Source organism: Condylostylus longicornis, unplaced genomic scaffold (genome assembly GCF_029603195.1).
Source record: "Condylostylus longicornis isolate FDR11 unplaced genomic scaffold, ASM2960319v2 ptg000024l, whole genome shotgun sequence".
Classification (NCBI taxonomy): domain Eukaryota; kingdom Metazoa; phylum Arthropoda; class Insecta; order Diptera; family Dolichopodidae; genus Condylostylus; species Condylostylus longicornis.
Window position 1 is genome coordinate 580176 of NW_026577993.1, and position 14664 is coordinate 594839.

At 31.6% G+C, this 14664-nt stretch overlaps 1 protein-coding gene across 5 annotated transcripts in view; it reads left to right on the top strand.

Moving 5' to 3' along the window:
* LOC129607005 (eye-specific diacylglycerol kinase) overlaps positions 1 to 14664 on the top strand; it is a 198621-nt gene that overhangs the window by 25659 nt on the left and 158298 nt on the right. For all 5 annotated transcript variants that reach the window (XM_055517689.1, XM_055517687.1, XM_055517692.1 and 2 more), the window contains exon 2: positions 1662 to 3004. In XM_055517689.1, coding sequence (XP_055373664.1) covers positions 1662 to 3004 — 1343 coding nt within the window. The remainder of the gene's footprint in view (positions 1 to 1661; positions 3005 to 14664) is intronic.

Consider the following 14664-nt stretch of genomic DNA (forward strand, 5'->3'; position numbering starts at 1 on the left):
AGAATTTTCAAAAATACCCTGGTGTGTTTAGGTGTACGAAATAAATTTTCTGCATTTTTTTTAAATTATACGAGGTTGAATATGCGGACGATTGCAGATTAAAATTTTTTAAGTGGATGATTTAGTCCCATAATGTCTTATGGGATGAAAATTTTTTATACAGCTGCAGAACAGATGAATGACATAACTAAAGGAACGAATCAAGGGAGAAAAATTAAAAAAATTTGCTCCTCGAACTGGATTCGAAACAGTGACCTACCACTTTCTACCAACTGGATCATCTGTTATGCAGTTGCATGAACAAATTTCCATTATTTATTTATATAAGTTATTTTTTTTTTGTTAAATAAATTGTTAATTTGCGCAGAAGTTTCAAAAACAATTAAAACTTTATTTCAATAAAATGAAATATCTAAATAAAACCTGTCGCCAGTCTATCTAAAACAAAATTTTTTCTTTTTACGCGATTCTAAAATGTTAGTTTTCACTAGTGCAGTTTAAGACTTTTTGGAAGAAGATGAAAGAAGACAGTTTCTTTTAAGTTCTTTCCTAGTTTTGAAACAAGTCGCCGAATGAAATTTGAGCAGGGCAAAAAAAAAAAATAAACAGGAGCACACAATAGGATCACATTTCATCAATTACATTAATGTGCACTTTTCAATTTCTTTTGAGTTTTCCGCTCACCGTATAAGATATCCTATACTACTTATCATTTAATTAAAATTAAATATTTCAAAAATTGCGAAATTAAAAAAAAAATTATCTTACATGTTACAACATGAAAGCAATTCACTAATATACGAGTATAATTACTTAATTTCCTTATATTTTTAAGCTGGAGTTTAATGTGTAATTTTACGGAGCTCGACAGCAGAAACATATAACGAATACAGAATTAAAATCAGATTCTTTCCTTTAACGACAAAATAATAATTTCTTTACATAAATTTAAATTCTTATGTATTTGATAAGAATTATATATATAATTTATATTTTATATAACTTCATTTATGTACAACCTAAACTTGATTTTAGGTTTTTTAAAATAATGTAGGCAATGCATTTAATAAACTTCAAGCGTCCATTATTTTAAATCATATGGTTGTATAGCATATATTTTATTGGAACCCAACCTTTGACAGTTATACAATCATGTTTATCAAAAACTCTTTTGCATACAAAAGAGCAGCTGTGAATCACTTCATAACCAACCCGATTTCAAAACTTTTTGAAAATTTTTTTGGTTTTTGCCTCTTTTGTAAAAGTTGGTCTAAGCCGTAAGGTATTTTATAATAAAAATCTTTCGTACAAGTTTTTATTGCTAAAATTAAAAACATTAAAATGAGTATAAATTGAAAAAAAAATTAACAGTTGAAATATGTATGTACATATAAATGATATAGAAAACACATAGTAAGAAATTCACTTTTGAGTTGAAAACTGATCATATCTTTGCATGTTCAGTATACAAAATTTTTGTCTTTAATTTATGTTTTGCAAAAAAATATTGCAATTTACTTTTTTAAAAGCATGACTTAAAATAATTTTATGTATACCAATCATTTTATATTCAAAGTTTTGGTTAGTTCTTCAAATGTTGATATGTAAAATTTTTTCTTTCTTTAATCTTGAAACACAAAAACTTTTGGATAATACTGTAGAAAGTTCGTTCAGCCTCTTTTGATGAAATGCAATTGGAAGCTCAACGAGAATTTGCGGTTACGAACGAAGACGGTGCTGTTGGTGTTTTTGAAGGTCTTTCAAGTGGAGAAAATATTTGTTCCGAGCATTTACTGATCCATACTCAAGAAAAACAGTCACACCACTTCATTTCTTCAAATACAAATGAAAGTAAGTCCCGAGCATTATTAGGAATAAGTCATAGTGATAATGCAGAAAATTCAGATAAAAGCGCTAGCGGAAGTAGTAGTGAAAGTGCATTTTCAATTTATAATTTGGGTCCAAACTTTACAACCGTTGGTGGAGGAAAAAAAAACACTTTTATAGGAAGAAGAGCGTCGGGATCAACTACAGGGCGCGTTCCACCATCATGTTGGCACTGCTACTATCTTAATGAATATATGCGGAAATTAAACTTTGAACAAAGATTTTTTATCGATCATCATGAGCTGCAGTCATTGAAATATAGTGACGATTCATCGACATCAAACAGTGATATTGAGAGTAACTATACAGATGAAAATGTTAGTGAAACAGAAAATGTCGATTCTAATTTTGAGCAATTAGAAAAAGAATCACTCCCGCCACTTTCTCCCTGTAATATTACTTTTACACTATCTGCTTTAAATTATAATGAAGTGGAGCTTTTATCAACAGACATATTACGTTCAGCTCCTCCATCGCCAGTGTTTTGTTTTCCAGAGCGCACAATTTCTTCTCCACCACCAACACCATCACCACCGATATGTCTAGCTACAGAGGAAATTGTTGGAGAAGCTAATTTTGATACAGATCTGTCGCAACAATCGTCATCGTTGCGAAGTGACGACTTAGAAACACAAGAGTTAACTCAAGGATCCTTTCAGTCAAGACGTCGTTCAATTTCACGACAAGAAGCGGTTTTTATTGAACCAACGAGTGAGTCTCTTGAAAATTTTTCAAATAATATCGTTATTGATATAAAAATATCAAATGATGAAACACCCGCATCGGCTGCTTCTGAAAATCCTGAACCTTCAAATAATCTATTAAATGCAAAGCGTACCATGCCGATTTTAGTGACTGAAAAATTAACAAATAAGGTTTGTGATATTTATTTAACTGTGCCCGATGTGAAACGTGACCGTGCCGCTTCTGTAGACTCCTGCTTCTCAAAACTGTCCTCGGTTGGTAAAACGGAAGAGTTGCTTCCAGTAGCATCGAGTTGTTTTTTAAGTGTACCTAATATTAACGCAACACGTTCGAGGAGTGTTGATATTGTTTTGCCTACAGAGGAGCAAGCAAGATATAAGGCACTTGCACTAACCGCTGTTGGAGTATATGGGTATGTTATAATAATTACAATATTTTAAACACAATATAAATATTATGATTTCGCTTATTTTTGTTTCAATATTGAAATATATATATTTTTAAATTATATTAAAGTTTGTTATAAATAAACTTAGATATCTTTGAGTATGAATCAAAAATTAGACTCTGATAACGAAGTTCTAGCACACTGAACAAAAATTATATGCTTATGTTCATATTACAATTAAAATCTTTTGATACAAAACAAAATAACATATTGTTATGCTATCACTCTATAATATTCCTACTATCACTTTACAATTCCAATTATCGAATTTCTATAAAGAGTTTAGGTATTTTAAAGCTTATGTTCTCACGCTTTACATTAATTTTCAATATTTTTGAAACTTTTATTACCTTTAAACTAAACGCCTTTAATTAAATTAAGTCTTTCATAAGTTTTCGCAGCATTTCTTTTTTATTTGCTTTTTTGGAACAAATTCAATAAAATAACATTCGCTGACAATATAGAATAAGATTTTTTTGTATTATAAGAGTTGTAGAAGTAATTCGAATGTAAGAAAAGTATATGAAAAAAAAATTTATATAATATTCACAAAGAAAATTTTATGTTGAGACAAAAATTCCGTTTTCAACAAAAAAGAGGCACAATCGGTAGGATTTGAAAATATAGAAACGGTTTGTTTAAAAATTTTAAATATTGGTAAAAATAAAGCAATTATAGTATTAGAGTAATTCAATTTGCTTAATTAATATAAAAAATAAGTTAAAAATAAATTCCTAAAATAAATAATTATTATTAAAACCAAAATTTTTATGTTCAATAAATTTTTGGAAATATTAAAAATAATTAACCATCAAGAACAGTCTCATACATAAAATTAATAATAAAAGCAAAATTATAATCAAAAAACAAAAACAATAAAAATATACGGATACGAGTACTATTGCACCAGCAGTATTGTCAAGGTCTCAATAATTTCAACCGTCCATAAAAATACCAATACCGTCACAATCGGCTACATTAAGTATTGATCAATTGAAATACATCGACATGCCGCAAAATTTTAACGGACAAGATAATGCAATAAATAGTCGTGTCAAAACTTTGTTGGAAATTAAAAAAGTTTTGATAGAATATGATGAGAAAAAAGTGCTCTGTAGATATTTTATGAGCTGCAATCGGTTGAATTTAAATCTAACTGTATGAGAAAATAACAAGTAAACAAGAAAATTAAAGGTGAGCCTAACTCACAATCAAAAATGCAAGATAACATTGATCTAGCTTTGTTCCATTTTTTTCAGTAGGAATCCACAAACTATTGAGTAAACAATAAAAATATTACATGAAGGGAACTATGCATAACCTTTGAAACCCAAAAGAAAAAAAAGGACAAAAATAATACTAACCCAAAACATTGTTACAAATCTACAAATCCCAACAATAATAACAATCATTTTCATACTAACAATATTAATTACAGCAACAATAATCATAATAATTACAATAATAGCAAAAACTCGAATAATACTAGAAATATTAGTCATTTTAATAGCAGTAATAGAAATAATAGAATAATTTTTCTAACAACAATTACCATAGAAACTCACACTTTAAAAATCAGAATTGAAGAAGAATCAGAGACTCATCCACCAAAAAAGGATGTCGAACCTAGTGGTACTACTAGAATTAACACTTTATTTTTCAATTTCTTTTGAGTCTTTCGCTTACCGTAATAAGATATACTACTTATCATTATATACCTTATATTTTTAACTTGCATTTAAATGTGAGATAATAGGGAGCTCGAAAAAACTATTGTGAATCACTTCATAACCAACCCGATTTCACAATTTTTTGAAAAAATTTATGGTTTTTGCAATTTTTATAATGTTAAAATTGGTTTAAGTTCTATGGTATTTTATTATAAGTTTCATTCATACAAGTTTCTGTTACTAATTTGCTAATTAGCATTTGCAAAAACATTTTACGAGTATAAATTAAAAAAATCTGATGTGGTCAGCACATAACCGACCGCAATGTGTATTGTCTAGTTAAGTGAAAGTGTTACAGAATATTATAAAAATGTCTGTTAAATACTTCTTTCCAATTTTTAGGACATTAGTAAGCTTATAGTTAATATACTTAGAAAAATGTAAATTTGGCTCTTAGTAGAGTTTCGCTTTGTGCTACCCGAATTCCCTGAAATGCTCGCCAGTTAGTTTCGGTAACAACCAGAACTCAAATATCAAATTTCAAGAAATTCCATCAATTTGTTCTGTGGATATGGTGAAAAATGTAAAATCGGCCCGCAAATCAGTTCTCGAGCCCTGATCTTTCCAAAAAAGTTATATGTTCATTGCTTTAATATGAGGAATTCATATATTAAATTTCAATGAAATCGGTTTGTTATTTCTCTTTGTATACACAAAAATGTATATTTGGCCCGTAGTAAACGCCCAGTTGCTGATGCCTGATTTCTTCCAAAAGTTAGGAATTTTTGCGGACGGTCGAGCTGAGCTTATATATAAAATTTGAAGTAAATCGGTTGAATACTTTCTTCAAAATGCTCAAAAATGTGAAACAGGCCCGATAAAAAGTGCAGTTCCCGAGGCCTGATATATACCAAAACTTGATCGATCCGTGCCATGGTGGAAACAAACTTACATATAAAATTTCATCAAAATCGGTTCAGCCGAACTTGAGATACACGCGTGCACGCACAGACCGACAGACCGACAGGTTGCTAAAAATAGTTTATTTACACTTCCCTACTATGGAGAAGTACGTTCCCACCGAAAACTCGATATGCAAAATTTGTTGCCATCACATGACCTACCTATTGTTTACACAATACGGTCAGTAAAAAAAATAAGTAAAAACGGAAACCGAATGCAAAGTCGGTATTAACCGGTTTAATTATACCCTGCACCTTTCATTGTTGTGTAGCAATTACTCGAACCTTTGAAAGCATTCTGTAGAAACTTCACGGATATATCTGACCTCTAATTGGCCACACGACCGTCAAGTGTCATGAATCTGGCTTTATTATTTTTTTAAATATTTAATATTAGCTTTTGGACTTCTATGGCAGCTCAAACAAAGTTGAGCAACTTTGTTTGAGCTGCCATAGAAGTCCAAAACTTGAAGACTATGTCTGACCAATAATTGAACACACGACTGCCAAGTTTCATGAGTCCGACTTTATTATTTTTCCAAATATTTAAAATTAGACTTTGGACTTGTATGGGAGCTACTCAAACCTGTCAAGGAATTCCACCAAAACTTCAGAAATATATCTGACCTATAATTGGATACACGACTGCAAAATTTCATGAATCTGACTTTATTATTTTTCTAAATATTTAAAATTAGCTTTTGAAGTTGTATGGTAGACAAAATTTCATATTTATACCTTTATTAGTTTTTAAAATATTTAAAATAAACTCCTTAAGTTGTATGGCAGCTACCCAAACCCGTTGTCCAAATTAGTCCAATTACAATAGGGTTCGTCTTTGGCACAGAAAAACAAAACTTGTGAAAGACTGGTATCGGTTGCATTATTCGTTCTTGAGTTATCGTGCCTGTCGGACAGACATGTCTAAGCCAACGCAGAATTTTACGCTGAGCATGAATATATACATATACATGTCCATACCGCAGATGGTTCCTTCAAGTAGTTACAAATTCCACACCAAAGTTAATATACTCGTACCCTTCATGAACAGTTGAAACCCGTATAAATGATATAGAAACTTTTGAATTGAGAAGTGATCATATTTTTGCATGTTCAGTACACAAAATGTTTGTCTTTAATTTATTTTTTTTAAAAATATGTTGTAATTTACTTTTTCAAATGCATGACTTAAAATAATTTTATGTATTAAAATCACTTTACTTTCAAATTTTTGGTTAGTTCTTCAAATATTGATATGTAAATTTTTTTCTCTCTTTAATCTTGAAACACAAAAACTTTTGGATAATACTGTAGAAAGTTCGTTCAGCCCCTTTTGATGAAATGAATTGAAGCTCAACGAGAATTTGCTGTTACGAACGAAGACGGTGCTGTTGGTATGTTTGGGGGTCTCTCAAGTGGAGGAAATATTTGTTCCGAACATTTGCCGACCCATACTCAAGATGAATACTTCATTTCAGCAGATCATGTTGGCACTGTTTCTATTTTAATGAATATGTCTGGAAATTAAACTTTGAAAAAAGATTTTTTATCGATCATCATGACCTGCGGTCAATGAAATATAGTGACGACTCTGCGACATCAAACAGTGATATTGAGAGTGACTGCATATATGAAAATATTAGTGAAAAACATAATTACGATTCTAATTTTGCGCAAATAGAAAAAGAATAACTCCCGGCACTTTTTCCGTGTAATGTTTTTTTTACACTATCTTCTTTAAGTTTAAACAAATAGAGATACTATTGCACCGGTAGTATTGTCAGGGTCTCAACAATTCCAACCGAGGACAAAAAGAATAATACCATCACACTATCTATATTAAGCATTGATCCGTTGAACTACATCGACGGGCTGCCAAATTTTAACGGACAAGGTATGTCAATAAATATTCATGTCAAAACTTTGTTGGAAATTAAAAAATTTTGATGGAAAATTTTGGTGAAAAAAAAGTATTCTGCAGATATTGGATGAACTACGATTGGTTGAAAATAAATTTGACAGTGTTGCTCTCTATGAGGAAATAGCAAGTATTTTACTAGGTCAAATAATAAAATTAAAGGTGAGTTCAACTCAACCAAAAATGCGAGCTAACATTGAATGAGCTTTGTTCAATATTTTTCAGTAGGAATCCGCAAACTATTGAGCCAAAATAAAAATATTACGTGAAGAGAACTGTACATGTTATAACCTTCGAAACCAAATAATACTAACCCAAATCATAGTTTTTCTAATACAAGCAAAAATCAGAGTTACAAATCCTAACAGTAATAATAATCATTTTCGTACTAACAACAATAATAACAGCAATAATAATCAAAATAATTACAATAATAGCAACAACTCGAATAATACTAGGAATACTAGTCATTTTAATAGCAGTAATAGTCCAAATTCAAACGTTTACCGAAATAATAGAAGTAGTACTAATTCTTATCATTTTTCTAATAACAATTACAATAGAAACTCAGAGTTTAACAATCACAATTAAGAAAAGTGAACATTAAGCATTGATCCGAATTGAATTATAATTAAACTTATGTCAAAGTTCGTCAACAAACCATGAAATTCAAAATATTGAAATGGCTCTCTCGGACAGTTTTTGTCTTCTATAAAGTTATAATTTAAGAAGGCTATTAAGACCGTATGCAATACGGTTATATTTGACAAAAAGTTACAATAGATTAATTTTTGAGGGTTTAATAACATTCTTATACATCTAAAATCTGAAATCCATTGTAAAAATAAAACTTGAAAGTTTTGCTCATGTGATATTCTTCCTCTCTACTTTAAAGAAGATAAAGAAAGAAAGTATTATATTTGTACACGTGTACGAGTGAAAGAGCTGGAACTTTTTTAAGCTTAAATTTTTATATGTAAAAATAATATTATATATGGTCGGACATACTATGGGCAGTCAAAAAAAAAATGGACGCATCAAAAGAACAAAAATAGCGTATCGTTATCGACTATGGAAAACCTAATAACGTTGCTACAGACGATGAATACCTCATACCGAATATGAACGATATTTTCGATAAACTTAGCGCTCTGCGTATGTTCTTTTTCACTTTGTTCGATTTGGCTAAGAGTTTCTACAAAATCGAGATAGCTTATTAAACCATAAAACATAAAAAACAGCGTTGAATGAAATTACTAATTATGAATTTTTATGGCTGCAATTCAGTTTGAAGTAATGGTCAGGCAGCGTTTCAACGTCTTATGGATTCAGTATAGGAAAATCCAGTTATGTTTATTTAGACAATAAAATCAGTTTATTTAAAATTACTAACTACTACCCTGTGGTAGTATTACCAGATTTTTCAAAAAATTAATTTTAACTAATTTTGTTATAGTTGCTGTTATATCACAAGATAATCATCCTATATGGTATGCTTGGCGCACCCGCAATGTACTTGAGTGTACCCAATAATCGCAAAAGATTTGCTTTTATTAGTTTGGATCACCAACCAATTACTATTCGAATGAATCATAAACCCCTTCAGTGGCTCAAAAATTTAAGGGAGATAATAAAGCAGCAGTTGATCTTTTGCGCATTCAAATTAATATCAATGAAAATCCGGATAAAATTGATGTTAGTGAAATACATTCCACTTTCAACTTCCATCCTAATTTTTACAAAACTCAAATTATTACAAATATCAAGCTAGTTAGAAAAACATTCATTTATCCCAATCCAAACGAAAACTCCTTTATTAGAATTTTTACAGAGCATATTCCACCTTAAGGCATTAAAATTCTTATTGGTGACACTAAAATTTATAAAGATTTTCGAAACTCTTACTTACTCTTATTTAAAAATAAACTTTTTAATGGTCCCTTTTGCTCGAGAATATTGAATACTGCTCTGAACTTCAAGAATTAATATTAAATCAACACCAGCAAACCAACTTTCGCGGTAATAGTGACGTATATTTGAATCTAAAGCACAATTACAACTTTCCAAATATAGTTCCCGGTGGTTTGGGGAGTAGAAATATCCGCAGTAGGCACGCTTGTGGTTAATTAAAATCCGAACAAAATCCAGGCGAGTCAGGATGGACAGTTTCCTGATCTGCGTCTGATACCAGAACGACGGCAGCAGAAAGAAGATGACTGGATTAATAGCCGTATATCTTGCAACTAAATATGAAAAGTCCAATATTAAGAATATAAATGCGGTATGGATATTATATGACCCGATCAATCGCGCAGTGGTTATTGCACTGGTCCTTTAACTGAAGGGTCTCGAGTTGAGCCCAGTCAGGTCACTATAAAAATTATATTCAATATTATATAGCTTTATATACATTACATATAAAAATATTTTTTTTATTATAATAAAAAAAATATTTTTATAATTATATTACAATAATATTCGATATTAAAAAAATACCAACAAAATAAACACAGTAAATATAAATAACCTTAAATATCCAATATAAAGAAAAAACTACGGTAGGTTCGTCACCTATCTAGTAAACTCAATGATGTCAGAAACTGGTTCATGGTTATATACAATAATCATATACTACATATAAAAAAAAAGGATATGAAACAAAGTATCGGTAGAGACGACGGCTGTCGGCAAGGGCTTGGATAAATGTTCAAGACGTTCAGAGAAGTCCCAAGTGAAAATAAAAGAAGCACTTAGAAATTCATGAATCCTTAAACGATAAAGAAATGTAAAAAGCCCGTTACATCAAGCAGGTGGACTAATGATCGATTCGCGTATAAGTGATTGGGAAAACCTGAGTAAGAAGCTGAAAGAAGTGATCCGTAAATTCAATACAGAAAATCTAAGATTATTGGGACAGCAGAATGCAGTTTCAAATGTTACCACGTGTACGAAATATATGAGGAAGAGTGAGCTAGAGAGACCGATTGGATTCTCAAGACTAAAGGAAACTGAAAGAAGAGAAAAGCTAAAATTCGCCAGAAATAGAACCGGCACATGACGTGAATAGCACTAAAGTTAAGAAATTACCAGCGAGGAAAAATGCTGAACTTAAAAAGCATAAACTTCCATCGGTAACAATGAGTGATATAACCAATTACGCAGCTAAGCAGTGTCCTCGAAGATGACATTATTGTTGTGAAGGTAAACATGATGAACAATGATAAGCTCAAAAAATAAATATGAAAATACAAATGAATGTAGACCATTAACTTAAACTGTTGATGAAGCCAAATCGGAATGGAATACTTATGAAAATAAATTGACGAGGCCAATTAAATTAATTGTCAGAAGCCTGCATCCATCTTGAGAACCGGATTTTTTTTATCGGATTCAAATGCGTAGATAGTATAAATAAAATTAAAAAAGTTACCCCTCTTAATGTTCTCCTTCGATTATACCGAAGACATAAACAAAATATATAAATAGCATATCTTAAGTACATAAGATAAAAGTTGAGTCTCTTAGAAGTAAAAGGCCCATCCCGCAATGCAAGACATGTCAGAGGTTAAATGTCTTGCTAATCAAAAGACGTCAGAATGTAATAAAAAAATTATTTTCAGAGAGATTCTAAGAGCTCAAAATGTCGATACATGTCTGTTGTGAAAAACGCATTTGGGGAAGGATTCGGATTTACTGGGTTTATGATACTATATAACCATAAAATATAATATCCAAGAATCTAAAATAGAGACGGAGAAGGTTCAAATGATTTTGCTGAAAATTGAAACTACCAATTAGTACTTCAAGGTTTGTTCAGTAGTCATAGGCAATATCGTTCATTTCAGTATTTCGTTCTGAACGAACTATTTTTTTCACTGACCGATTATAAAATCTTGTTCAATTGTTCATTTCGTTCCTTTCCCTTCTGTATATATAATTGCATTTTTTGGTTATAATTATGTGGCTATTCGTATTTATGGTAAATTTTAAAGAAAAGAATATGTAATGGGTTTGTAAATTAGTAATAAGTTTTGAAACACAAAATGTTTCCACTTATATAAGCCATAAAGTTTAAAACGTAGAGAAATATTTAAAACTTATATAAAGAACATACCAAGGGGCATGCGCCATATTCCGTAAAACACTATTCTGGAACGTTTGCATTCGCTGAACATGTATTTGTTTGGCACATCCCCACAACTGGATACCATACAACCAAACCGGTTTAATAATTTGGTTATAGAGCAGGATTTTATTCTGTATCGGCAACCTTGACATGCGACCTAGGAGCCAATACATTTCTTAAGATTTTAATTCTTCCTTTTTCTTCTTAACATATTCCTTGCATTTTAGTTTAACATCCAGTGTCATTCCAAGATATTTTGCCGCATTTTTCTGCGCAATATTTACCCCATTTAAATTAACACGTGGGGGGTTTACAAGAACTTTATTTGTAAATTTTGCTTGTGCAGACTTAGTCCCATTTATTTTTATTTTACATTTCTTGGTTCAAGCGTCAAAGCTATTGCTTGCCTGCTGCAAGTTTCTTGCGGCGTTGTCAATATTTGAAGCTACTGCCATAATTTCAGTATCGTCAGCATATGTAACCGCAATTGTGTTTTCTTTTTGAGGCACATCTCTTGTAAAGAGTAGATATAATATTTCAGGCCGTAGAAGAGAAATCGGTCTATAAGACTTGATTTGATTTAAAGGTTTACCAGGTTTTGGTATCATTATAACTTCTACGGCCTTCCAAGCATCAGGCACATATCTTAACCTTAATGAAGAATTCATTAAAAAGGTCAACATTGTTATACACTTTTTTGGTAATTGCTTCAGTATCTCAGAGGTAATTAAATCATAACCCGGTGCTTTCCTTGACTTTAAACTTTTTATTTTTTCCACTATTTCTCTTTGTGTAAGTGGAGCGATAACATTTTCTGCTCTCACATTTCCCATTGAAATATTTATGTTTGTATGTCATTTGGCCTGAAAATTTGTTCCAGATGATCTGTAAATATTTCAGCCTTATGCTTATTTTCTATAAGCCCATTTGCCATTCGTTCCTCTAATAGGGGGGTCATGTAAAATTGGCCTTTTAATATTTTTTGCAGCCCTCCATAAGGAATAATTACTTTCTTGTTCGGCTGACAAATTTTTAATGTAATTATAAAATGAATCTTCTTTGATTTTTCTTATTTTTCTTTTTAGATTCTCGATAATCGAGTGACTCGATTAAGTGCAATTTTATCTGCAGGATCTCGTGAGTTTTGCAATCTGCGTCTAGCTCCCCTTTTTTCGCTTATCATATTTAGTATTTCTCTCGGATAAGTCATACCCATGGATTTATACTGATATTGTTTTGTATTATTCCAGGCAGCGCTTTCTATGATCTTATTAAAATTCTCAAAACTTCAATTAAAATTCTCCACCTCAGAATCCAAATCATCTTGGGTTCGTACTTTGATTCTTAAGTTTATTTTACTCTCTATCTCTTCTTTAAAACTAGTCCAGTCAGTGGATTTATTAATCAACATGGGCTTATTTTGTTTCTTGGTAACTGTCTCAGTTAAATTTAATATAACTGCAGAATGATCCGAATCCAAATCATAGTTATTTTCTAAACTAATGAAATTTGGCGAGATTTTCTTGTTGTTGGGGTCAAGCTAGAACCCCAATCAATATGTTTGTCATTATAGTCATCTCCCAGAATAAACCTTTTTTTAAGGAGATCCAGGAGATCTTTGAATGAACCACTCTTTGTAACAGGTCCCGGAGGAAGACGCCTGCTAGTGATGTTTGTCGGTCACGGACAGCGAAAGGTGGAGGAGTTTTAATTGCTTTTAGGAATGGCTTTTGCGCAAGCCTGGCTCCGGTCTTAAACTCGGAATTCCTTGAAATCACAGTTGTTGGGATTAAGTTTTAGATCAATAATTTGATCGTAGTTAATTGTTATGTTCCGCCGAACCCTACTTCTAAAGTTTATAATAAACTTTCTTTGGAGGTACAAGACTTGTGTAGCTGTTTCAATGTTACTAATGAGATCATTGTCTGTAGGGGCTTTAAGATTCCCAAGTTGTATTGGAGTGCTCATGAGGAGGAATCTTATCTGGTTCCGATTGGCGGTGTTGGGGACTTTGAAATGCCTCTTATTGATTCACTCCACTTAAATGGCCTTTAGCAGATCTCTTCTCCTCCCAATAACTGATCTAAACAACTGGATTTATTTGTTACCTCTGACTGGTATAATATTTTTTCTATTGAATGCCCTGACCCGATGGTTAGTGTTGACGTTTTTCATCCCCCTCTTTCGTTTTCTTATAGCATAGACATTCTAACTTACATCGACAAGGCTCACTCCTATCGCTTTGACTTTAAGAGAGCTAATTTTTCTTTATTGAACAATTTCTTTTCGACCTATGAATTTTCTTCAGTATATGCAGTTACTGATGTTGAATTATTGACGAATAGGTTCTATGAGATAGTTTTTTCTGCCATCGACCTCTTTGTTCCCATAGTTCGGAACAAAGATATCAATTCCAGTTCTCCTTGGCTTACCCGAGAAGTAAGAACTTTGCGCAATAATAAAACAAACTGTGGTATAAATAAGTTGCTTTGCGGAATTTCGTGGACTATTCTGATTTTCAGCAGGTCTTCGCTGAACTTAAGAGAAGTGTAATGTTACAATATGATTTGTATATTTTTCGGATATCGGAAGATATCGTTTGTAATCCCAAGACTTTTTGGAATTTCATTAATTCTAGAAGGATGTTCGATAGTTACTTGACTTTTCTCAAATTTAACGATACGTCTAGTAATGACTCAGGTAAAGTATGTGAATTTTTTCAAGCATACTTTGCTCATTCATATAAATACTTCGTCGTCTTTTGTGGTAAATTTCGACAATTTTCAAGAAATCAGTACCTATCCTAGGACTACGTTTTCGGATTTCAGTACAGACTCCGGTATTGTTAAAAAAAAGTTTGATGGTCTTGGCCTATATTTGCTCCTGTGGCCGGATGACATCCCTGAGATTATTTTAAGGAATTGTTCCGCATCGGCTGTCCCCTTGGC